The sequence below is a fragment of the Limanda limanda genome, chromosome 16 (genome assembly GCF_963576545.1).
Source record: "Limanda limanda chromosome 16, fLimLim1.1, whole genome shotgun sequence".
Lineage (NCBI taxonomy): Eukaryota > Metazoa > Chordata > Actinopteri > Pleuronectiformes > Pleuronectidae > Limanda > Limanda limanda.
Window position 1 is genome coordinate 14277400 of NC_083651.1, and position 26664 is coordinate 14304063.

The following is a 26664-nucleotide window of genomic DNA, read 5'->3' on the forward strand; positions in this document are numbered from 1 at the left end:
TGTGGCGTGAGTGCGTGTAAAACAGGCGAAAGCGTGAGAGACGAACATACTTCCTGTTTCCTCACGTTCCTTTCCTTGATTTACATATTCACAAATTTTAAAATATATTGCAGTCAAATCACATTCGGGAGGTTCAAGCATTTCCATAAAATGCCATACATACACATGTATGAGGCAGAATCTGCTCTCTTCATGTCATTTATACTCTTATAAATATAACTTATCGTGCTACACACCTTACAACGTACCCGAATCACCATGGTGTTTGTTTGCCTTTATTATATGGGCTTACTAATATGACTAAAGTCTAAACTCCTCTTATTAGCTACGCCCAGGAGGTTAGTTTTTTAAAAATTGGATGTATGTTTATTTGTAAGCAGGATCACACAAAAAAGTCTGAATGGATTTCCAAGACACTTGGTGGAAGGATGGGAAGTTTTGGTGTGGAACCAGGAACTTTCTTTCCCACTTTTTCCTTGTGAAATAGAGCGTTTCTCATCGGGGTTGATACTGATGAACATTTCTCAACATTAAGTTAGATTTTTCAGAGAAAACTTAATGGATCTTGATGGGAAAATAAATCAGGCATGTTTAAAGGACTTACTAAGGCAGAGGTAAATGTCAGGCCTTGGTAGAGATATGAGCACCACTGAATGCCAGTCTAGATTCTACAGCTTATATCAGTGAATTAAAGATTCAAGCCGAGCTTTTGAATTGGGGTTCAATTATATAGATGGTTACTACCAAATTTCCTGCTTAACTGTACAATAAATTATTAATTGATATTGCAAAAATTATGAGTTGCAGCTGTCAAAAACACACATACACCATCAAAGCATACCTGCGTTCATAAGAAGGCTCAGCGGTATAGGATATTATATTTACCTTGGGTGGGGGGATGCTTCGGGGTGGTTGTAGCCTTCGGAGTAGTGGGTCCAGCAGTATTAGCACTGTTAAGGGCTTTTGAGGTGGAGGGTTTGAGGGGAGCAACACTAGTTTTAACCTAGTTTTAAAATGTATTACTTGTTATTATAATTTTGGTTCTCCTTTTAGTATATCAATGTAGTAATCGCTGTCTTAAAGAAAGAACTATCAACAGTAGACTAGTTTTCTCTTGCGGCTTGCCCATTAGCGAACAATCGCAGCACGCTCCAGAGGAATGTTCATGATAACTCAGGCAGTTGAACTACAGTTTGTATCAGTCCTAAAGACACGGACAGGCACAGTGTCATTGCAAATCTATTGTATCAGGACATGTTTAAAAGGATGATAATGTATCACAGACTAAAGAAAGCATACAAACTTTATTTGGCAGAATACAAAACTTGATTCAGTACAAATCAAAGACAAACAATTAAGAAATAAAATTTAAGGTTTAATCAGAACCATAACAGGATTTTTTGCATTTTGTTTGGAAAAGCTTTAAAAAAGTCACTCTATGGCTATAAATGATAGATTACATTATATTTCATTTATCTGACGCTTTTATCCAAAGCAAATTAAAATAAGTGCATTCAACCATGAGGGTACAAACCCAGAACAACAAGAATCAAGAAAGTATAATTTCTTCAAAAAAGCTAAACTACAAAGTGCTATAAGTAAGTGCCATTTAGGTGCTACTAAATTGTTAGTTTTATAATTTGATTCAAGGTAGAGTCGGAAGAGGTGTGTTTTTAGTTTGCGGCAGATACAAAATTAAGAAGGAAGCTGAAAAGGAATTAGGAGACAAGGAGAGGAAAAGAAAGTGCAGAGGTAGACATAGGTAAAGGAGAAGAGGAAGTGGCCAAAGAAGAAGTAGGTGAAGAAGAAGGAAAAGGTCAAGAAGAATGTGAAGAAGAATTAGAAGAGGAAGAACTGCAACTAAAATAGCACTTTTCAAGGTATCTAATGCTGCTTTACAGAGATAAAACCTCATACACGTCAACAACAGTCATAAAAATTAATAGCAGTGTAAAGTGGTGGATCTTTGCAGAGTTCCAGAGGGTGGTGGCTGACGGACAAAGTCATACGTTCAAATAAATACAATCTAATTTCCAAGACATCCGTATGGAATATTAAAAGGCATAGGGTATGTATGTCAGGATTTGGTTAATTCCATTGTTCCTCTTCTTTGACAGAATCTCTCTCAGACAGAAACTGTTCGAGGATCTCATCGATTACATTGCACTCAAAATTCACTTGGTCGAGGGACAGAGCAGGAATCGAGGTGATGAGAAGGCGTCCGACATTCTGCCGAAGCTCGATCAAGCTGTGAGAGAGAGATGGATACAAAAAAAGAGGGAAACTTAGATCACTTGTTCTGCTGTGTTGCCATAAACGACTTTGTAAAGCTGCTTTCAGACACGGGCTGAACTCTAAATAATCTCTGGACTTTTACCAGAGGGGCTGTATGTGAGAACGCAAAAGTCTGATATAACGTGAAAACAGCTTTGAATATTGATACTTCTGTGATAATTCATACGACATGTAAGAGGAGCGATTTTACAACGGTCCAACCTTCTGAATGTGTCTGAGCTTGAGTCTCCGCCAGCGACAGTTGCCCCCGCGGCCTCCTCTGTATCAGTTTGTGCAGAAGAATCCGTGGTTTTTTGCCGTTGCGTTATGCTTCCCTCTCCGGCGTTTCCCTTCTGCTGCTGCAGCATCAACCTGAGCTTTCGACAGTCCTCAGCCAGGGTCATCTTGTTTACATTAAGTATGTCGTTCTGAAGGCACAGCACACAGTGACTCTCAAAAGGAAGAAAACAACTCATGATCCTGCTTGATCAATGATGAATTATACATAATGTACATAAAAGCTCTGAGCTCTGACTTCCAGGTAAATGCTGTTTTTAACTGTGAGCCACAATTATTCATAATTCTAATTCTAATTTGAAGTAGACTTGGATGCATGTGTGGCAATAAGCTTCACAGAGATTTAAACTGTGTCTAATTGTCTTACAAACTTTAACTTCCCATTTAAGTCACCTATGTTTGAACGTTTTGAAAAGCTTGAATATGAGGAAAGTTGAGTTTAGATTTTTTCTTGACATTTTCAAAGGTCAAGTACAAAGGTCAAGACTTGTACTCAGATGTCAAGTAGCATTTTCTCAATGTTTCTGTCAAATCCAGGAAATGCAACATCCACATCAAAAGATAGAGGTACATTGTTTGCAGTCTGTCTCGAAACAATACTTACATGCTCATATTAATTATTATTTGCTGTGAATGTATTAATCTCTAAGCTCCAGACACACTGACCTGTGCTTCCAGTCTTTCGTTCTCCATGTGTTTTTGGTCCAGTTCCCGCATCAGAGAGTCAACTTGCAGCGCAATCTCATCAGAGGCCTTTTCCTCACCTTGATCACGACTGGGTTCGCTCTCAGTAGCTGCCAGTAAAGCCTCTTTCTCCTTAATCAATTCATCAACTTTCTCTTTTGCCTTCTCAAACATACTTTTGTAGTCAATCCCCTCCACTGTTTCCTCCGTCTTCAGCGTCTGGCTGGCCTGGTGAGACCATTGTCTCTGGTCATTGATCGTTGACGGCTCCAGCAGTCTGCTTTGCATTTCTTGCAGCTGGCAGGTAAGTCTTTTGACTTCGTCTTTTAAGGCATCCCTCTCTTGCGCTGTCTCCTGCATGAGCTCCAGCAGCTGGTCTTGTTGTTCCTGCACGTCAGTGACACTTGGGTTGTTAAGTGGGGAGAACGGTGCCCGGGAAGGACCTGCAATTTCGTCACCCTCCATGGGATGTGTCACTCCATTCTGAAGATTTCTTTGATGGTCATTTTGAGTATTTACCTCACTCTCTGGCTCTATGACTCCTTCTTCATTGCAGCAGGCACTTGAAATATGCTCTACACCATTTACATTTGATGTACTCGGCCCAGTTACTCCATTCCCCTCAGTTTGATTTGGATCCTCCTCTTCCTTCTTTACTTTGGGGGCTTCTGTCTGGGTGTTGGTGCTGGTCATCTGTGGAGAAGGGGCCAGGGAGGGATTGGCTCCAGCAGCCGCAGACCCGGTAGAGCTCTCTCCCGCAGTGTTTGTCTCTGACTCCATGGCGACATCATCCCTACACTCCAAGACCATGGAGATACCGGCATCGGTTGGCTCTGGCTCTATTTTAACCTTAGTCAAAGCAAAGCAAGGATCTTTTGGTTTGGGCGTGCTGGCATTCTCCAAGAGCGAAATGTCCTCATCAGTATCATCATCCCACTCCTCACCAACAGGCACTGATTGGGAGCAGGGTGCGCTCACATCCACAGATGTCGGCGTATCGGAGATGCTCCTCTGGAAGTCATTTGCTAGAGCTCTTTTGGCCGCTGTTGGAGGACTAACAGACCGGTCTCTTTTTCTCCTGCAGTGTAAACAACGCACTGTTAATATTCTTCTTTAACAAGGTGAATTTTCTATATTAAATATATAAAATCATACCTAGGATGGGATTTTGACCAAGAGACCACATTGGAAATAACTGGAAGACCATCGCTACATGAGGGGCTGCAATCTACAGAAAGAAAACGCATATATTTTAATATTTCGATCTAAAAAAATTCTCTCTTCCACCCGCAAACAAACAGTAATTGTTCTTACCAGCTTGTAAAATAGTGGAGGGCCTCACTGGAGTTGAATCAGCGTTGGACCTCCTCCTTGGAGTAATGGAGGTGGAAGGTGATTCGACAGTCTATCAAGAAAAACAAGAAACACCAAGAAGAATTTTTTACATTTGTAATTGTTTATATTCCTAAATCATAACCACCTTCAAGTATTGACAGACAGTAAGTATTGACCTGGCTATCTATCTATCTATCTATCTATCTATCTATCTATCTATCTATCTATCTATCTATCTATCTATCTATCTATCTATCTATCTATCTATATATCTAGCTCTGATGCAAGGGGAGCTGGATCCCATCCCAGCTGACATTGGGTGAGACAGGTCGCAGGAGTATTGCATAGCCAACATACAGAGTCAACCATTCACACTCACACCTGTGAATAATTTAGAGTCTCTACAGCCGTGGCCAAAAGTTTTGAGAAAGTTTTCACAAAGTGTGTTGCTTCAGTGTTTTCAGATCTTTTTATCAGATGTTACTATGGTATACTGAAGTATAATTACAAGCATTTCATAAGTGACAAAGGATTTTATTGACAATTACATTAAGTTTATGCAAAGAGTCAATATTTGCAGTGTTGACCCTTCTTTTTCAAGACCTCTGCAATTCGCCCTGGCATGCTGTCAATTAACTTCTGGGCCACATCCTGCCTGATGGCAGCTCATTCTTGCATAATCAATGCTTGGACTTTGTCAGATTTTGTGGGTTTTTGTTTGTCCACCCACCTCTTGAGGATTGACCACAAATTCTCAATGGGATTATGGTCTGGGGAGTTTCCTAGCCATGGACCCAAAATTCTGATGTTTTGTTCCCCGAGCCACTTAGTTATCACTTTTGCCTTATGGCAAGGTGCTCCATCATGCTGGAAAAGGCATTGTTTGTCACCAAACTGTTCTTGGATGGTTGGGAGAAGTGGCTCTCGGAGGATGTTTTGGTACCATTCTTTATTCATGGCTGTGTTCTTTGGCAAAATTGTTAGTGAGCCCACTCCCTTGGCTGAGAAGCAACCCCACACATGAATGATCTCAGGATGCTTCACTGTTGGCACGACACAGGACTGATGGTAGCATTCACCTTTTCTTCTCCAGACAAGCTTTTTTCCAGATGCCCCAAACAATCGGTAAGGGGATTCATCAGAAAAAAAGGACTTTACCCCAGTCCTCAGCAGTCCAATCCCTGTACCTTTGACAGAATATCAGTCTGTCCCTGATGTTTTTCCTGAAGATAAATGGCTTCTTTGCTGCCCTTCTTGACACCAGGCCATCCTCCAAAAGTCTTTGTGTCGCTGTGCGTGCAGATGCATTCACACCTGCCTGCTGTCATTCCTGAGCAAGCTCTGCACTAGTGGTACCCCGATCCTGCAGATGAATCAACTTTAGGAGACGGTCCTGGCGCTTGCTGGACTTCCTTTGGCGCCCTGAAGCCTTTTTTCACAACAATTGAACCTCTCTCTATGAAGTTCTTGATGATCCGATAAATGGTAAATTCAGGTGCAATCTTACTGGCAGCAATATCCTGGCCTTTGAAGCCCTTTTTGTGCAAAGCAATGATGATTGCACGTGTTTCCTTGCAGGTAACCATGGTTAACAGAGGAAGAACAATGATTTCAAGCACCACCCTCCTTTAAAAGCTTCCAGTCTGCTATTCTGTCTAAATCAGCATGACAGAGTGATCTCCAGACTTGTCCCCATCAACACTCTCCCCTTAAGAAGAGAATCACTGACATGATGTCAGCTGGTCCTTCTGTGGCAGGGCTGAAATGCAGTGGAAATGTTTTTTTGGGGATTGAGTTCATTTTCGTGGCAAAGAGGGACTTTGCAATTAATTGCAATTCATCTGATCACTCTTCATAAAATTCTTGAGTATATGCAAATTACCATTATAAAAATTGAGGCAGCAGACCTTGTGAAAATGTAAATTTGTGTAAATTTCTCAAAACTTTTGGCCACGGCTGTACATGTCTTTGGATTGTGGGAGGAAGCAAACCCACACATGCAAACTCCACACAGAAACACCTCGACTGAACCGGGAACCTTCTTGCTCTGAGGCAACAGTGCTAACTATCCCACCGCTGAGCTGCCCCACAATCTTTATACTGAATCAAAAATAAACACATTTAGTTATAAGCCCCCTTTGTGTGTTTTTTTAATGGACAGCCCACCGTTTGACGCAGTTGCCGTTTCAGTTGCCGTTGAAGATCCCTGTTTTGTCTGGCGAGATTAGCCACTTGCTGCTCTTCCTGTCTCCTTCGATTCTCCTCCTCCTAAATGAACAAATACCCAAAAGCACAATTAATGATCTTATAACTTGCAAATCAATACCACCAGTAAATCAATTTCTTATTTCAGATCGTGCCGAGGTGTTACCGGTTTAATGCGGAAGAACAAAATGATGACAGACGATGCATTCCTTACCTTTTTTTTTGTCATCTCTTGCTGCTTTTTGTCCTTTTTTTCCCTTTAAAAAAATAATAATCACAGAGTAAGTACCCCGAAGTAACAGATATCAGTTCTTATCAAGTTAAACATTGGTTAATATGAGGGCTGTCAAATGATTAAAATATTTAATCGCGATTAAAATATTTAATCGCGATTAATCGCATTTTTATGTCATAGTTAACTCGCGATTAATCGCAATTAATCGCAAATCTTTATCTATTCTAAATGTCCCTTCATTTATTTTTTTTCCATAATTTTACATTCGTTTTAATGCTCTTATCAACATGGAAAAGTGGATTGGCTTGCTTTATGCAAATGTTTTATTTTATTGAAAAACAACATTGCCAAACAGGGCGGTACAAAATAAAAAAGTGCACATTTCAGGTTAACAAGGACTCAGCCTAAAGTGCAGTTAAACCATGGCTTAATATTTTATATTTTTCAAGTTTGCTGTGAACATAGCAGTCAGGCCTCTTATTTCAGAAACAATGAACCGTAACAGTTAGGTTACCAATCAAAGGTAAGCCTACTACTTCTTTGCTTTCAGCTAGCTACTCAAAAAGACAAGCAACAAAATAATAAACAAACAAAATACATAGGCAAGTGTCGGCCTACTTTGAAATAAATTAAACACAGAACTTTGTAGGGGCTATTTGAGTCCTCCCCATATTTGTGGAAAATGCATGAAATAAGAAGAACCCTATTTTGAAATAAATAAAAACATATAGCTGCAGCCTAATAGTGTAACGGACTGGGTTTATGTTTATGTTTGGTTTTGACGTATGTTCAGTAAAACACTGTGTTGAAGGAGCGTTCTGATGTCTGAGGGTCTGTGAAGGGGTCAGGGTGGGACATGTGACTGTTTGGACCAATAGGATGGGGTTGTTTGGGGATCCAGGGGTCAATGAGGAAGTGAAGTGTTGTTGATGTGTGCGAGTGACGGAGTAAGAGCGAGAAGTGCACATGTTTGTGTAGAGGACAATAAAAGCTACTAAACCACAAAGAAGTTCCGTGTCCTGTGTAATAGCTAAAAAATATATTTTAGTTGGCGAAATATTAATTATTATTAATATTATATTTGACGGCGTTAAAATTAGTTTGCGTTAACGCCGTTTAATAACGCGTTAAACTGACAGCCCTAGTTAATATGTTTGGGCAGAAGTCATGGCAGAGCTCGAATGGAAATTTGTGACTCACTGTTGTTTGTAGGTCTTGTGGTACGCAGGTTGCTCGTCATCAGAGTCCTCTGGCTCCTCATCTACCTGGCAGCTCCTGGGAGAGCAAAATAGATTGAGAGTGAAAACATCAGCAAACATCCAACGAGTCAGTGATTTCTAGGTGTAGTGGTTTTTGTTTTAATAGACACATTAACCCAAAGCTTGTATTTGATGTGTACTTTGACTTTTTAGTTTGGTTAAGGTCTAATCTAGCAACATGGAGGAGGACAGTTCATGAATAAGCCTATGACACCTGTTCAATTGCTTGTTAACACAAATAGCTAATCAGTCAATCACATGGCAGCAACTCATTGCATTTAGGCATCTAGACGTGGTGACGACAACTTGCTGAAGTTCAAACCGAGCATCAGAATGGGGAAGAAAGGGGATTTAAGTGACTTTGAACGTGAAAGCATGGATCCATCCTGCCTTGTAATAACGGTTCAGGCTGGTGGTGGTGGTGGTGTAATGGTGTTGAGGATATTTTCTTGGCACACTTTGGGCCCCTTAGTACCAATTGAGCATCGTTTAAACGCCACGCCTTGTTGAATCCATGCTACGAAGAATTAAGGCAGTTCTGAAGGCAAAAGGGGGTCCAACCCAAAACTAGCTAGGTGTACCTAATAAAGTGGCCGGTGAGTGTATATCTACAGTCTATGGTGTAGATGTAAGAGTAATCCTACAGGGTCAAGTTGATATATATTAATAGGAGTATAATTCTCCAGTTATCTTTGTTCATTTGACTACATCAGATAATTATTGTCGCAATACGTTTATTCATTTACCTGAACTGAGGGTCCGGGTTCAAACGACAGAACCATTTCTCTGGTAACTTGTCAGAGTCAATCCCATCTGGGAGTTTGCGCCACCGACTACAGTCATCACACTGTGCCCAGTTCTGATCTGGTCGCTTCCTGAGGACAAAGACAGAGAAAAGTATCAGAGTCTTTAAGGAAACAGCAGACACGAATGCATGTTGAATACAGATTGAACAGTCACTGCAAATGTACTAACATGGTATCCTCCACTGGTGTGGTGCTGTTTGGATTATTTTTGTTCTTGCTGTATTGCATTTCTTTCCAGTACTCCTCCAGTTTGGTCGCCATGTTGGTCATCGTTTTCCTGTAGCAAGACATAAAGCACCTAAGACCTCCACATTCCTGGCCCACTACTGACGAATAATTCAGTGATCATGATTAGAAATAAAAATCAATCCAACATGCTCAAAACTGAACAGAAAATGTATGCATCTACCTGTACTGATCTGTCTCATCAAAGCTCTGTTTGTTGTGGGTGGGATTAAGAAAGTTGCACTCTATTACGCCAATGACCCCAACGCCTTGCTTGTTGGCCTGTAGAGTGAAACGACTCATGAGAGATATAAAGCAGATGATAACATTTATGACCCTTTGAAAATGTGTCGTCAACGTCAGAGGCTCACCCTCATTTGACAGCCCACCCGTTCGTAAGCTTTGATGAGGCGATTCTTGTGATACATCATCATGCCATACTGCTCTTTACTTTTAGTGTTATACCCGAAAGTGATAGGAACGCGTTTGGGCTGTAATTACATTGAAGGAAAACCCAAGAGCAGAGATGTAAACACGCATGGAACCATTTGTCCCTAAACATTTATAAATGTTCAACACACATTAGAAGCCAAAGAGGAAAAGGACTGAAAGGATACCAAGAAAGTTGGGTTGTAGTAGTCCTTTCTGATCGAGGCGAGACTCTTAGCGATGAGCTGAGATTTCACCTTCTGACCTCGTATGACGATCTGCATCCGAGGCTTCAGGTACAGAATACTGCAGTATGCCTTCACAACAAATGTATCAATAAGAGCAGAGGAAGGTGGCAGAGTCAAGAGGTATGTGACAGGGATTATGAACAATTAAAGTTGTATGCCTCTGCCAACCATAATTTTTTTTAGTAGTTTTGTCTAAATTAACATTTCTCAAAACAATTGTAGGACAATGCATTCACAAGGTCAACAAACTCTTGACCTGTGATTTGTGTGGGTAAAGTGATGTGGGGCATAAAAACAATGACCTAAAATAATCATAATGACTGTGTTAGGAGATAACTGCTCCTTACCCGCAGAGAGTAAACACTCTCAGGGATGTATGACGACGATTGATGTTGAGAAGTGTCGCTCCCCGACTCATTGATATCTGATGGAATTCGAATATCGTACCGATCCTTCTGAAAATCAAACTCTAGTTCTCCAACAGATGTCCTTAAAGAGGACAAACACAAATCTGAGTATCCTCTACAAAGCAAGTAAACGTCTAACAATTGATGTATATTGTAGACAGACCTGCGGAGATTCCAGATGATAATCCGTGTGCCTGTTTTTCGCGGGCACATGGGGGGATTAATGGCTTGGAGCTCTTTGAGAAGGTCCTCCTGTGTTTTGAAAATGGAATAGCGCAGGATGTGCTGCAGACTGACTCTGTCCTGCTCTTGTACTGAGAGTAAAATCTCAAGTTAAGGATGATTTGAAATAAAAGGTTGGTACAAACAGAAGCATGATTGAGAGGAGAAATACTACACTAAAACATGTCAAAGCATCTAGCAAAGTGAATAAACAGACTTAGATGCATTTTCCATTATGAGACAACTTAAAAAATGCATCAGATCATGGTTTTGTACAGTTGCCATGTACACAATTCACCCTAGTACCATGACGCCAATGAATCGAGACAATATTGACATATTATTTCATCGTTCGTGGTTTAAATTAATGAATAAGATAAAGGATATACTTGTTTTTGTTTGTGTTTGCAAAGCTGATGATGGGCACACTTATTTGCTCCGCCTCAATCTCTTCCAGGTAGGTCTGAGAGAGCATCCCGATACATGAAGAGTTCTTTGACTTTGAGAAAACGATAGCGTCTTTTCCAAGACGCATGGATCCAGACTTGAACCCATTGCCATAGATACCTATTGGTGCTACACCTTTGACAACTGTCTTATCGCTGTACCCAAAGCTTAAGGGAGAAAAATGCAAACCTTCTTTCAGTTATGAATCACATTCATAATGGAAAATATAACTTTTCATACTTTGATGTTAAAGCTTCTAGGCAGTGGTCAATTACATGTAGGACAATACAGGCATTGTAATGTGTCCAACAAGAACAGCCATTACACAACAAATGCCAAAATAAAAAATTACAGTGAGTCTTCAAATATATTATCTGACATTTCTCCATTTACGAATAAGTGTAAATTGCATGAACAATCAAAGTTATGTTTCAATTATTTGTCTGAGTCTGTACCTGAGCATCTTCTGGATAGCTGCATGGTTCAGTCCGTCTCCATTATCCATAAAGCTGAGGCATTGTTGTCCATCAACCACAGTCTTATCAATCCAGAACTGTTTGGCATTGACATCTGGATCATAGGCATTGTCTGTGAGAAGGAACATTGTTAGGAGCATTTCATTTAAAAGACATTTCCTTTAGAACAAATAGATGAGAACTGGAAAAAAACTGAACCAAATCCCTCCATGAATATATGAGCACACACAAACACACATACACAGACACGCACACAAAACAATCCTTTTGCATTATTAGAATATGTATTAAGTGGTGACTCTACATCCAGGATTGCAGTTGTAGTTTCATTATGAATCGTATTATCTTTTCTCAAGAATGTTGTAATGAAGTCAATTCAGTTTTCAGCTTCTAAGGTGATATCAGACAAAAACGGCAGATACTTAATTGTTGCCGGTACGCTATTCCATATTTCAATTTTTTTAGTTAACATATATGCCCCCAATTTCGATGATCCACACTTTATGAATAAGCTATTTGAACGTCTTCCCTCATTGAACAACTGCCTCCTCATAATTGGCGGGGACATGAACTGTGAAATTGATCCCAACTTAGACCACTCCAACCCACGAACTCTGACTCCTTCTTCAATGGCGAGGTCACTTTCAGATTTTGTGTCCAGGAACAGTTGCACTGATCCTTGGAGATTTAATAACCCTCATAACAAGGAATATTCCTTCTTTTCTCAGATGCATCAATATTTCTCTCGGATTGATTATTATTTTATTGATGCTAAACTAATTCCCAAAGTACTGTCTGTTAATTATCATCCTATTGTTATTTCTGACCATGCCCCTCTTTCTTTAGATATTCAGTTCTCTTCACAACCCCGGTAGTCAACACCTTGGAGGTTTAATACATTACTTCTCTCAGATGATAAGTTCACCAAATTTATTACAACTAAAATAGATGATTATATCTCTCTAAATCAAAATGATATGGAACCAGTTTCATTTTCACTGCTGTGGGAATCATTAAAAGCATACTTGAGGGGACAAATTATTTCTAACTCTGCCCACTTGAATAAGTCCCGTAAATCCAAATTGCAAGAAATCTCTATCAATATCACCAAATTGGACCAACAACTCGCTACTTGCCCCTCTCCCAGTTTACTTAAACAGCGTGTCGATTTACAGACTGAATTTGATCTCATCACCACTAGTGATGCAGAGCTTTTACAATCACGCTCCACATATTATGAACATGGTGACAAGGCAAGTCGTCTTCTGGCTCATCAACTACGTCGACAGGCTGCCTCACGTATGATCCCTCAAATAAAAGATTCATCTGGCTCATTGCATAAGAAGCCCGCCACCATTAATTCGGTCTTTCACTCATTCTAAACCTCTTTATATAAATCTGAATCTCCACCTGACACCACTGAATTAATAAATTGAATTTATTCCTAGATAGCCTCATCTTTCCTGTGATAAGCTCAGATGCTGCTAAAGAACTTGACTCACCATTAACAGTAGAAGAAATCACTTTCGCTGCGAGAGGTATGCAAAATAACAAGGCTCCTGGCCCTGATGGATTTCCAGTGGAATTTTTTAAGAGATTTCAGGATAAATTGTCCCCTTTGCCACATGCTGTTTATAAGGAATCACTTGAACATTGCAGATGCTAAGATCCTTGCTAAAGCTTTGGCCTATCGCCTGGAGAACATTGTACCAACTATTGTCTCACATGAGCAAACTGGATTTGTTAAGGGGCGACAGTTATTCTTTAACGTCCGAACACTCCTAAATATTATTTACTCTAAAACTGCCACAACAACACCTGAGGTAGTGATCTCGGTCGATGCGGAAAAAGCATTCGATAGGGTTGAATGGGACTATTTATTTACTGTACTAAAGAAGTTTGGACTGGGTAATGGGTTCATTTCGTGGATACGTCTCCTTTACACATCTCCACAAGCAAACATTTCCACTAATGGCATTCAGTCCAATTTTTTTACTCTAACCCGTGGCACCAGACAGGGGTGTCCCCTATCTCCTCTATTATTCGCGCTAGCTATAGAGCCCCTGTCGATCTTTCTGAGGTCCTCCTCCACTTTTACTGGGATCTCACGATTGGGCACAGAATTTAAATTGTCACCTTATGCTGATGACTTATTGTTGTATGTTTCAGATCATGTCCTTTCGATTCCCACAATCTTATCTGCTTTCCAGAGATTTGGTTATTTCTCAGGCTATAAAGTGAATACTTCTAAAAGCGAATGCTATCCTGTCAATGCTTCAGCATCACAGCTCACACAGTCAGATGTCCCTTTCAAAATGAGCCTTTCTGGCTTTAAGTATCTCGGGATCAACGTAACCAAAACGTTAAACTCTCTCTTTTCTGCTAATTTCTCACTTTTATTGTCTAAAATTAAATCTGACCTCCAAAGAAGGAAGAGCTTGCCCCTCGTTAATTGGAAGAATTAACGCGGTTAAAATGAACATTCTGCCCAAATTTCTTTTTTTGTTCCATTGTCTCCCACTTTTCCTGCCAAAGCAGTTTTTTAAAACAATCAATCAGACTATTTCTGACTTCTTATGGTGTGGAAAGGCTCCTTGGATCCGCAAATCCACACTTCAGAGATGAAAATTCAATGGCGGATTGGCACTTCCGAATTTCCAACTGTATTATTGGGCGACACACATTCAAAAATTTCATTTTGGTTCAAGTCAGTGAATCTGCCATGGTGGCACTTAGAGGCACAGTCATGTGTTTCATCCTCCTTACCTGCTCTACTTACCTCTTCTATTCCATCCAACCTCTCAGGCTTCACAAATAATCAAGTGGTTCACTCCACACTTAAAATTTGGTATCAGTTTAGGAAACACTTCAAATTTAAATCAACATCTACTTTAGCTCCTTTACTGAACAATCATTTATTTCGACCTCTGCTTACAGATTCAACCTTTCTCACATGGCATAATAGAGGCCTGAAATGTTTTAAAGATCTTTACAAAGATGGTATTTTTCGCAGCTTTACAAATCTCTCAGGAGAATTTCATCTCCCATCTTCTCATCTCTTTCGATACTTTCAAATTAGACACTGCGCTAAAGCTTTGTTTCCAGTTTTTCCCTCCTCGCCGCCGACCCTACAGTGGGAGGTGCTTTTAAACCACGATGCACTTCAAAAATCACTCATCTCTAAAGTTTATAATGAACTTCTGTCTTTTGATTGCTCACCAGTTACTAAAGTTAGGACTGCCTGGGAAGATGAACTGGATCTAAACTTGGAGGATGACTGGTGGGACACTGCTCTTAAGAAAATTCACACAAGTTCATCCTGCGCTCGTCTCACACTTATACAATTTAAAGTTCTGTTTAGAGTCCACTTTTCTAAAGCGCGACTGTCGCAAATCTACCCCAGTATCACGGACAAATGCGACAAATGTCATGCCTCGTCCTGCAATTTAACCCATATGTTCTACTCTTGTCCACTACTCACTTGCTTTTGGCTGAACTATTTTGACACCATGTCAAAAATACTTTCAGTGATTATAAAAGTCTCCCCCAATGTTGCCATATTCGGGCTCCCAGAGAACCATAACCGGTTTACCTCTTCTCAATTAGACATTTTAGCTTTCACTTCCTTACTGGCAAGACGCCACCTTCTTCTCCACTGGAAGTCGACTAAAGCTCCCTCCAGTACTCAGTGGCTCAACGACACCATGTCTTTTCTAAAGCTGGTGTTGGGCAAGGCCCAGTGATCCGACTTAGAACAAAGGGTCGTAAAACCTTAGGCCAGGCTCGGGTAACCCCTTACATTTAAAAATCCAGCAAGGGCCCTTATCTCCATGTGGCAAAAGATCACGTCCTGGTCCCCCACGGTAAGCCCGCCCCTGGGGGCCAAATCCTGACAACTCAATTGGCTGGAGGGCCACACTGACCCCTGACCCCTCCTCCCAGGGGGGAGTCACCTGAGACATGACTTAAAAGGGCTGAACTCACAGACTTCTCCCTCTCTTCACTCAGATGCCCAAGCGACAACAGAACCCCTCCGGGGTTCTACTAGTTAACTCGGTATTTTTAAGAGACTCTTTTTGTCCTCTTTTCCACGCTGCTCAAGTTGTCTTCTGACCTCAAGAGGTCTAACCACACGACTCAGTAACTAAGGAGGCGATTAGACGTTTGTTTAATATCATTTTTATTTGAAGTCGTTTTATTTTTCTTCTTATCTCAGTCAAAGTTTTATCTTGATAGGACTTTTCCTGTTTTTAACTTGAAATATCGAAACAGGAAGTGCCCCGCTGGACGGACTCCGACACTTCTATAGACTTCCCTTTTTCCAACGATCCACAAACGGCTTCCACAAAGCCGTTCCCTGCAGAAGCGCGACGTTCATCCCGCTGAGGAGTATGAGACAATCCACTCCGTTCCTGTAAAGCAGCACGGTCTCCGCTGTTACAGAAGAAAGACGAAGTTTCATTCCGTCAAGGAGCACGAGGAATTCGCTCCCTTTTCCGGTCCAGCGGCCGAGCCAGGAGCTCCGCTCGTGAGAGAGACTACGTGATTCACTGGCCCCCGACACATTCGCGCCGAGGTGCAGACACACCGCGAGGGTGGTACAGTAAGACTTGATTATCTGGGCAGATGTTAGTTTTGATACGTAGCATATTATTTAACATTTGATTGTATTTGTTGCGAGACCGCTGAGTCTCATTGTTTTAGCCGGCTACGACGAGCCGCTACTTCCGGTTCATTTCCGGGTTTTGTGTTAGTGCTTGAGGCCGCGAGGAAAGCCTCTGCCCGCACTGTTAACGTCTGTGTGAGTCTGCAGTGATTTCACCGATCAGAACCTCGGCCCACAACGCTCGCTTGAGGGCTGAGGGGTGAATCACAGTTAACTCATCTCAGGCGTGTATTTTTAAGAGCTTCTTTGAACTCTCCTTACATGTTTTCTCATGTTTCTTTTTCTCTCTCTCTCTCTCCTTCTAAACCGACCTATACACACTTCTGACCTGTATTTATAATACAGGTCATGTCACATAGTTAAATCTATGCTTAGAGAGGCTGAACACATCTGGAAACCATTCGGCCCCCAAAGCCAAGCAGAGATAAGAATTCTCTTTGTCTAAAATTTCCTTTGTGTAATTCATGTGACGACCACCAGTGTGCGCTCCGGCCACATGGTGTCATTAACATAGACTCCATCTTGAATAACGCAAGTTAACCCACCATTTTGAGTCTATTATTGCCACGCCTCCGCTCTCTCTCTCCTCCCATCCTGGCTCTAAATTCATAACGGCTCCGCCATCTTGTTTTGTAGTCAATCCGCCATTTTGAGAGTTTTTAGGCCTTGATTCCACGAATCATGATCGGCCTCCATCTTAGATGTGATGTCACTACGCGTCATCGCCACCCCCCTTCTTTTTCTCTCTCTCGCACACACACACACACACACACACACACACACACACACACACATTGATAGACACAGACAGACACACACACACACAGAGACACATAGATGGACCAGAGGTTACATGCGTGTTCTAAATTGTGATAAGCTGCTGTTGTTATCTTTGAAATATGGGAGTTTGTTAAGATGATGAATCATTAAATAACACTAACTTTATTTCACACACACACACATAGACACACACACACAGAGAGACACTTTGACACAGACACACACACACATAGAGACAGACATACATAGGTAGACCGCAGGTTGTCCATGTATTTTCTGAATTGTGATAAGTGCTGCTGCTGTGTTTACCTTTGAAATATTGGAGCTTGTTAAAATGATAAATCATTGAATAACATTATAACTTTATTTCCCCTTTTTAATAAATACTTTTGTAATTAAAGTATCTGTAGTCTGTGATTATTTGTGCATATGTATGTGATTGCAGCTGGATTATGATCGCCTGTGCTCGAACTTAGAAGCCTTCACTGTTTATTAAGTAATCGTTAATATTAAAATATTGACATTATTAATTTGACATTTATCATTATGAGACTGATAATTATAGCTTGACATCGTTGGTCCCTGGTAACCAGGGTGGTGCCCCCCCCTTTCTCAATTATTAATATAGATAGTATTATTCTTAAATTGATAATTTTATTGTTTTAGACTAATTATTTTCATTATTCTTGGTTGATAACCTTATCATTGTTAATTGACAGCTTGTACTTTCTAATTGATAATTCCTATTTTCTCATTAGTGGTTTTATTGTTATTTGATTACTGATCATCTTCAATTAATAATTTAATTATTTTTGATAGATAATTTTTATTATTTTAATAATCCTATTTCATGATTATTAATAATTAGCCAACGTCAAGTCTACTCCTATTGCACAACATAAATGGTGCCCCCTGTGAGGCGATCTAACTCCAGCTGTATCATAATACTGTGTACAATAATCCAGATTCTTTTTTCCAGAAATTTGATTTTTTTTTTGAAAAATTTAAATTTTTTTTGAAAATTTGATTTTTTTTTCAAAACTTTTCCTTTCTCTCATTTGGTATTGATCATGATTCGTTGTTGAAGAAGAAAATAATTTGGGAAATTTATTCTTCTTTGCAAAGTTTTATTTTTAATTCATTTGAACTTTTACCAAACCGGTATACCAGTGCCTGGTGTATCCGTAATTGGCTGCAGATTGCAATCGGTGGTTGTGTTCTCAAGGCACAAGAATCATAAATAATTTAAGAAAAGAGAAAAATAATTCTAGGAATTTATTTCTCTTTGAAAATTTTTTATTGTAATCCCTTTGCATCTGTCCCAAGCAGGTATACTAGTGCCTTGTGTATCCGTGGTTGGTTGCTTCTAGCATATAAGTGGTTGTGTCATCTCAATGCACAATAATTATGATTAATCTTTGAAGAGAGACATAGGTTCGAAACTAATTTCTCTTTGAAGTTTCTTTATTCTTAATTCCCTTTGCTAAGCAGACTTTTGTGTAACTTTGGTTGGTTGCTGACTGCGTTTCAGTAGTTGGTAATTTTTATTGGAGATTTTCTGCATGCTTTTTGATCTTAAGGAGACAAACTAGATTTGAGAGACTAGTTTTGAGAAGACTAGTTGTTGAACAACTAGGTCTTAAGGATTGAGCCACCGAGCTATCCTTCATTGACACTTTATAGACACAGGGTGAAGCTCACCTGTGCATCTTGTTGTGTAGTTTTTTTTATTAAGTGTTTTACCCACTTTTTCTAAGCAAGCGTGAGCAGTCCACCAGGTGCCTTTTCGCACTCAGAAGATGAGTAGCATGTACCACCATGGGGCAAGTGCTCCCTCAGGACCAGAGGTCCTATTAGAGACTGTAGCCAGTCTGATTAATTTTTTCTAATGATGCGGTGAGTGAATTGAGTGAGTATGATTAAAGTACCTGCGATCGAAAGATCAAGAACTGTCCATGCACTCATCAACCCCACTGGCCCGCATCTGAAAATACCCCATGCTCTGGGTCAACTGACACTCCTCTACCAGCAGAGAGCCGAGCTGCAGACCCAAGAACATGCGAAGGCGCTCAGAGCCATGCAAGCAGCATGTCGAGCGGAGCAGGAGAAAAACTCCTACCTGCGGCATATCGAGACCCGCAAAGAACAGGACCAGGCGGTGCAGGAGCACGCGCAGGTCAAAGGTCAGCAGAAAGGGGGGCACAGTCAAACAGAGCTGTCCCCCCCTCGAGCTGATATCCCTGATGACAGGGCCAGGAGCTGACGTCATTCCCGGTGGAGCCAGCGGAACAGAGACACTGGGAGAAAAGCTGCGAGCACAGCTACGCAACCCTCATGCAGAGGAAGCTTTGATCTGGCGGGCCAGACACACCCAGCAGTCAACCGCTCCGACCCACTCAACACCAAAGGGGGAGCAGGACTCAACCCCTAGACGTGCAGTGACCTGGGACCGCTATGAGGCAACATCAAATGCCTGTCCAGCGGACACACAGCATCCACTCCAGCCAGAAGGAACACATCCTGCGCGGAGCCATGCTGATCCACATCACAACGACGGAAGGACTCCGTCCTGGAGGGCTGAAGGAGATTCCCAGTCTGCCACTCAGGCAGAGGCGCACCATGACTCACGGTCGCGTCCTGGATGGTCCTCCAACCCCGGTGCAAGAGATGGTGGCCACGAAGATGAGTACCGTGGCACATTCGAGTCAAAAGACACTGATGACTCAGCACCCCCTCAAAGAGAGGAAATCCGCAACCGGCGGCAAGAGCCCCTTGAAAAAGACATTTATCGCTTCGACCCAGACAACCGAGGGTTTAACGAAGACGACACCGTGGTTCTGGCAGTTCAAGTCCAACTCAATGTGGACCCGGCGCTGGAAGATGACAACTTTCCCCACGCCAGGATGAACCCCAGCAAAGAGAACCAGAAACAACGACCCTTCCAACAGGGTGCCCCTCAAAACCAAGGGGGTGAGGATTTCAACCAGCCCCACAAACAGTTTCGACCTCAGCACCTGAATCCCTCTCCACAGAGAAGTAGGGGCCGTAACCAAAGGAAACCTCATCAATACCAGGAGTATAGTGATGGTGACCGAAATCCAACACATGGGATGCATCCTGGCACAGAGGAATTAATACGGAGATGTGTGGATGAAGCAATGAGAGACATTGTGCCACGTGTTCCTCCAGGCTCCACTGAGAGACCAGACACTGAACCCCGTTGGCGAAACTAGAAGCAGTTGCCCTCCTTCTCCACTCCCAAAGATGACTTCAATGACTGGGAAGGACCGAGGCGCTGCCAGAAACCCCCTCTCACCTCCACACCTGAAAGGGGGGGGGGAAGAAATCCCAATTTTAAAACAAAGACCGCTCAAACCACTCACTCCATCAATAGCTGCATGCTTTAGACCCTCTGTCAGTAAATTGTATAACGTATGTTCAGGTAGTGAACTCCTTAGACCTCGTTGAGGATTTTGAAGTCGTTACCACTACGGTTGTGCAGCCCTCACGGGTACAGTTGGCAATTCAGTCTTGGCAGAAAAATTTCAATATCTGTAGATTTGCAAACCTAGAAATAGGATTTACCATATATTCACAGGTTAGCGAACAACAGAACGTGACTCGCCGTTCTAAATGTTTTGGTTTGACAGAATAACACACATGATTACCTCAAAACACCAGCACCTACTCAAACATTTTCTTCTGTTCCTTTTTCCACTTTTCTTTCATTTCACTCTTCACCGAAATTCATCAGTATGTTAACAATAACTGCCGATAAGCATTATGTGAAATTGAAATGTGCGCCGTGTTTTAGAATATATGTTGTTTAGCCTCTGTCTGCCCAGACAATTAGCTCTCTCTGTTTAGACTCATGCCTCAAAGACATTTATGCCTCATGATGAACTAACTTTCAATGCTTCAACTCCACTCAAGGATTACCTCTCATGGATTATCACTGGACTCTCGACCCTAGCGTGCCCTGGAAACTGGGTAACGACCCACTTCCCAGGTCAAAGGGGGACTGTTGGGCAAGGCCCAGTGATCCGACTTAGAACAAAGGGTCGTAAAACCTTAGGCCAGGCTCGGGTAACCCCTTACATTTAAAAATCCAGCAAGGGCCCTTATCTCCATGTGGCAAAAGATCACGTCCTGGTCCCCCACGGTAAGCCCGCCCCTGGGGGCCAAATCCTGACAACTCAATTGGCTGGAGGGCCACACTGACCCCTGACCCCTCCTCCCAGGGGGGAGTCACCTGAGACATGACTTAAAAGGGCTGAACTCACAGACTTCTCCCTCTCTTCACTCAGATGCCCAAGCGACAACAGAACCCCTCCGGGGTTCTACTAGTTAACTCGGTATTTTTAAGAGACTCTTTTTGTCCTCTTTTCCACGCTGCTCAAGTTGTCTTCTGACCTCAAGAGGTCTAACCACACGACTCAGTAACTAAGGAGGCGATTAGACGTTTGTTTAATATCATTTTTATTTGAAGTCGTTTTATTTTTCTTCTTATCTCAGTCAAAGTTTTATCTTGATAGGACTTTTCCTGTTTTTAACTTGAAATATCGAAACAGGAAGTGCCCCGCTGGACGGACTCCGACACTTCTATAGACTTCCCTTTTTCCAACGATCCACAAACGGCTTCCACAAAGCCGTTCCCTGCAGAAGCGCGACGTTCATCCCGCTGAGGAGTATGAGACAATCCACTCCGTTCCTGTAAAGCAGCACGGTCTCCGCTGTTACAGAAGAAAGACGAAGTTTCATTCCGTCAAGGAGCACGAGGAATTCGCTCCCTTTTCCGGTCCAGCGGCCGAGCCAGGAGCTCCGCTCGTGAGAGAGACTACGTGATTCACTGGCCCCCGACACATTCGCGCCGAGGTGCAGACACACCGCGAGGGTGGTACAGTAAGACTTGATTATCTGGGCAGATGTTAGTTTTGATACGTAGCATATTATTTAACATTTGATTGTATTTGTTGCGAGACCGCTGAGTCTCATTGTTTTAGCCGGCTACGACGAGCCGCTACTTCCGGTTCATTTCCGGGTTTTGTGTTAGTGCTTGAGGCCGCGAGGAAAGCCTCTGCCCGCACTGTTAACGTCTGTGTGAGTCTGCAGTGATTTCACCGATCAGAACCTCGGCCCACAACGCTCGCTTGAGGGCTGAGGGGTGAATCACAGTTAACTCATCTCAGGCGTGTATTTTTAAGAGCTTCTTTGAACTCTCCTTACATGTTTTCTCATGTTTCTTTTTCTCTCTCTCTCTCTCCTTCTAAACCGACCTATACACACTTCTGACCTGTATTTATAATACAGGTCATGTCACATAGTTAAATCTATGCTTAGAGAGGCTGAACACATCTGGAAACCATTCGGCCCCCAAAGCCAAGCAGAGATAAGAATTCTCTTTGTCTAAAATTTCCTTTGTGTAATTCATGTGACGACCACCAGTGTGCGCTCCGGCCACATGGTGTCATTAACATAGACTCCATCTTGAATAACGCAAGTTAACCCACCATTTTGAGTCTATTATTGCCACGCCTCCGCTCTCTCTCTCCTCCCATCCTGGCTCTAAATTCATAACGGCTCCGCCATCTTGTTTTGTAGTCAATCCGCCATTTTGAGAGTTTTTAGGCCTTGATTCCACGAATCATGATCGGCCTCCATCTTAGATGTGATGTCACTACGCGTCATCGCCACCCCCCTTCTTTTTCTCTCTCTCTCTCGCACACACACACACACACACACACACACACACACACACATTGATAGACACAGACAGACACACACACACACAGAGACACATAGATGGACCAGAGGTTACATGCGTGTTCTAAATTGTGATAAGCTGCTGTTGTTATCTTTGAAATATGGGAGTTTGTTAAGATGATGAATCATTAAATAACACTAACTTTATTTCACACACACACACATAGACACACACACACAGAGAGACACTTTGACACAGACACACACACACATAGAGACAGACATACATAGGTAGACCGCAGGTTGTCCATGTATTTTCTGAATTGTGATAAGTGCTGCTGCTGTGTTTACCTTTGAAATATTGGAGCTTGTTAAAATGATAAATCATTGAATAACATTATAACTTTATTTCCCCTTTTTAATAAATACTTTTGTAATTAAAGTATCTGTAGTCTGTGATTATTTGTGCATATGTATGTGATTGCAGCTGGATTATGATCGCCTGTGCTCGAACTTAGAAGCCTTCACTGTTTATTAAGTAATCGTTAATATTAAAATATTGACATTATTAATTTGACATTTATCATTATGAGACTGATAATTATAGCTTGACATCGTTGGTCCCTGGTAACCAGGGTGGTGCCCCCCCTTTCTCAATTATTAATATAGATAGTATTATTCTTAAATTGATAATTTTATTGTTTTAGACTAATTATTTTCATTATTCTTGGTTGATAACCTTATCATTGTTAATTGACAGCTTGTACTTTCTAATTGATAATTCCTATTTTCTCATTAGTGGTTTTATTGTTATTTGATTACTGATCATCTTCAATTAATAATTTAATTATTTTTGATAGATAATTTTTATTATTTTAATAATCCTATTTCATGATTATTAATAATTAGCCAACGTCAAGTCTACTCCTATTGCACAACACTGGAAAAGATCAGATTTTCAGTGAAAGGTAGCTCTAACAAATTTTATAGTAAGTGGCTTCCCTTTCTTACATTCTTCCACTCTCTCCAGTCCCTGCCCCCTGATTGATGGACCCCCCCTCTCTCTCTTTTTTCTTCCTTTTTATTCATTCATTTACTTATTCTTTTTCCTTTTTTTTTTCCCCTATTAATTTGTTTATATTGTGCAGCTTTAATACTTAATTGTTACTGTAATAGAATTTTCGGTTATCTATCTATCATTATTGTTGTTGTTTTCATTTAGTTGTGTAATGTGTTGTTCACTGGACCACGTTCATGTGGTCCATAAAATAAGAAAAACATTCTAGGAGGAAGACTGTATATACTATTCTTGATCCATCAAGATGCGCAGTGTTTTTGTGGTGTTAATGTCTCTGTGTTTTGCTGATTGTCGTGCTGAGATTTTGTGATACCCAATGTAAATTTGACATTGATTTCTGACCTACTGTTTCTAGCTCTTAATAAAAATATAAAAAAAAAAAAAAAAAAAAAAAAAAGAATGTTGTAATGTTACATGACATGTATGGCTTTCTGTACGCCCTTTTTTATGGAAAGTTATTTTTGGTAGTCTTTTGTGATGGCAATTTCCGAGAACACATTACCTGAATGACATGTACAGAGGAGCAAAGAATGAGAGGTGTGTTCTTATAACCCACAGCTCCCTCCAATTGGGTATGTAAAGGTATGTATTACCATCCTGAATACTTATCATGATGGGAAATATCCTGCATTCACATCTCTGTGGACGACCCTAGAGTGAATCCCTGGATGTGAGCTCCCAACCATTTGCAATAAGACACCATCAAGTTAAAGTCTCTGAGCAATAATCACAAACCTAAAGTTGCCCGGTAAGATACAAAATTTTGTCAGTCTTCCACAAACACGTCTGCTCATGCAATATCACATCCACAAGTGACAACATGTCCATTACACTTTCCTCACTCCAGTTGAAGGTGAAGGGCAGAGGATGTCACACTTTGTAAAGCTATTAAGAGAAAATTGCAATGTGTGAATATGGGATAACAACATTTGATTAATTTATTGTCATTGCAACATAACTTCGCCTCAGGCTATTTTGATCTTCTAGTTGGAGCCTTTCTTTATATAAATAAAGGGCATTGGTATTAAATACAAGGCAGTTGATAAACCTTGTCAAACTGGAACAACAAAGCAATTTGCTACTCTCGCTCCCTCCCTAAACACAATTCAAGTTTCTGAATGAGTTTTGTTAAGTTCATATGTCGGCTGCAGCTTCCTATGTTTTACACATTCTTATTAATTTGACAGAAATCTGTCCAATCACAAAAAAATACAAAACATCAGCATATGATCATCAAGATGTCAGACAAGAACCTCAAGGCATACGTGACAACAGGGGCATTAATAGCAGGAAGTGAAAGTGAAACTAAAGAGAGAACTGCAGCTTCACTGGAAAACATAACCTTGCCATGACGACTCACCTATGAGCTCAGCTATGGCGCTGAATGGCCAGGTGTGGCTGGTGGAGTTGGAGTGAAGATACTTGGGACAAAGCTGCAAAAGTAGCAAATATTATACTGTAAAATATTATAATATGTTCAATGTAAATGTGTTGTGTGATGATGTTGAACATGTAATCTTGTCAAGGTTGCTCCATCATTCTCGATTTCTTGCTTATTGCACACACGCGCACGCGCACACGCACACGCACACGCACACGCACACGCACACGCACACGCACACGCACACGCACACACGCACACACACACACACACACACACACACACACACACACACACACACACACACACGAGAGGAGGTATGACACATAATTGATGGACCTCAGACTTACACAACTGCTGATAAACAAGAGTTTAAAACCACAACCTTCACCCAGGAGCAAAAATAAAACGAACATCTTTTTTTTTTTTTTTTTTTTACAGAATAAACCTCTAGACGTCAGGTTATACAGTAAATCACAGTCCGCTCTGTTTTCCGAACTAGTTCCTCGATCAGCTGTCAACCCCCGCACACCCAGCCTCCAGTAGAACAACACACGTGACCCCGAGGACCTGGCTAATGCCCTTCATCAGTTTGTAAAAGTTCATATCACTACACATCCGTGGAAAAGGAATAAATCTTGCTCACCGTGCTCAGCGGGACCCCGAGATCCGTCCGCGCCGCCATGTTTTCATATATCCACTGGTGGCGGAAGTAGGAGGTGACAGCACAGCCGGGCTTCAGCGTCAGAGCCTGAAGACGCGGTTTTATTTTGAATGAATAAGCTTCTGTCACCCTGAATTAAAGTTTTTCTTCTTTTATCATCTATCATACATGGATATTTATTTAAATTAAATTTATTAATTTTAACTTGTCTTTTTGTTGTTTGACCGATAGATGTTTGTTTTTCACATTGACATATATGTCAAAGTGACCAATACATATATATTAAAAGGTATTTATTATATTTTACATTTAGCCAAGTCTCTATCATTAAAATGTATGGACTAACTATTTATAATTTTAACACACACAGACACACGGACACACACAGACATACGCACACAAAACAATCCTTTTGTATTATTAGAATATGTATTAAGTGGTCACTCTACATCCAGGATTGCAGTTTTAGTTTCATTGTGAATCGTATCGTATTATTTTTAAAGTTATTTTTGGTAGTCTTTTGTGATGGCAATCTCCGAGAACACATCACCTGAATGACATGTACAGAGAGGCAAAGAATGAGGTGTGTTCTTATAATACACAGCTCCCTCCCATTGGGTATGTAAAGGTATGTATTACCATCCTGAATACTTATCATGGTGGGAAATATCCTGCCTTCACATCTCTGTGGACGACCCTAGAGTGAATCCCCGGATCTGAGCTCCCAACCATTTGAAAAGAGACTCCATCAAGTTAAAATCTGAGCAATAATCGTAAACCTAAAGTTGCCCGGTTAGATACAAAATGTCCAAAGTATTCTGGGTTAGTCATGCCAGAGAGATG

The 26664-nt window shown here is 41.2% G+C and overlaps 1 protein-coding gene across 1 annotated transcript; it reads right to left on the reverse strand.

Moving 5' to 3' along the window:
• Positions 1-1285: 1285 nt before the first annotated feature.
• Positions 1286-25842, reverse strand: LOC133021608 (MORC family CW-type zinc finger protein 3-like). The gene is made up of 19 exons (XM_061088521.1): positions 25804-25842; positions 25137-25209; positions 11529-11661; positions 11014-11240; positions 10568-10724; positions 10345-10486; positions 9938-10066; positions 9692-9811; positions 9505-9602; positions 9265-9372; positions 9036-9164; positions 8231-8305; positions 7010-7052; positions 6757-6858; positions 4570-4660; positions 4411-4483; positions 3238-4333; positions 2497-2702; positions 1286-2248 (listed from the first exon to the last, which is right to left on the reverse strand). The coding sequence occupies exons 1-19, from the start codon at positions 25840-25842 to the stop codon at positions 2089-2091; spliced, it is 3201 nt and encodes a 1066-aa protein (XP_060944504.1). The 3' UTR covers positions 1286-2088.
• Between the last annotated feature and the right edge of the window lie 822 nt (positions 25843-26664).

Coding starts and splice junctions, on each gene's coding strand:
- LOC133021608 (XM_061088521.1), bottom strand. CDS start 25,842: ATGGCGGCGCGGACGGATCTCGGGGTCCCGCTGAGCACG. Junction 4,484..4,569: donor CTCCACTATTTTACAAGCTG/GTAAGAACAATT, acceptor TTCTTTCTGTAG/ATTGCAGCCCCTCATGTAGC. Junction 2,703..3,237: donor ACGAAAGACTGGAAGCACAG/GTCAGTGTGTCT, acceptor CTGTGCCTTCAG/AACGACATACTTAATGTAAA.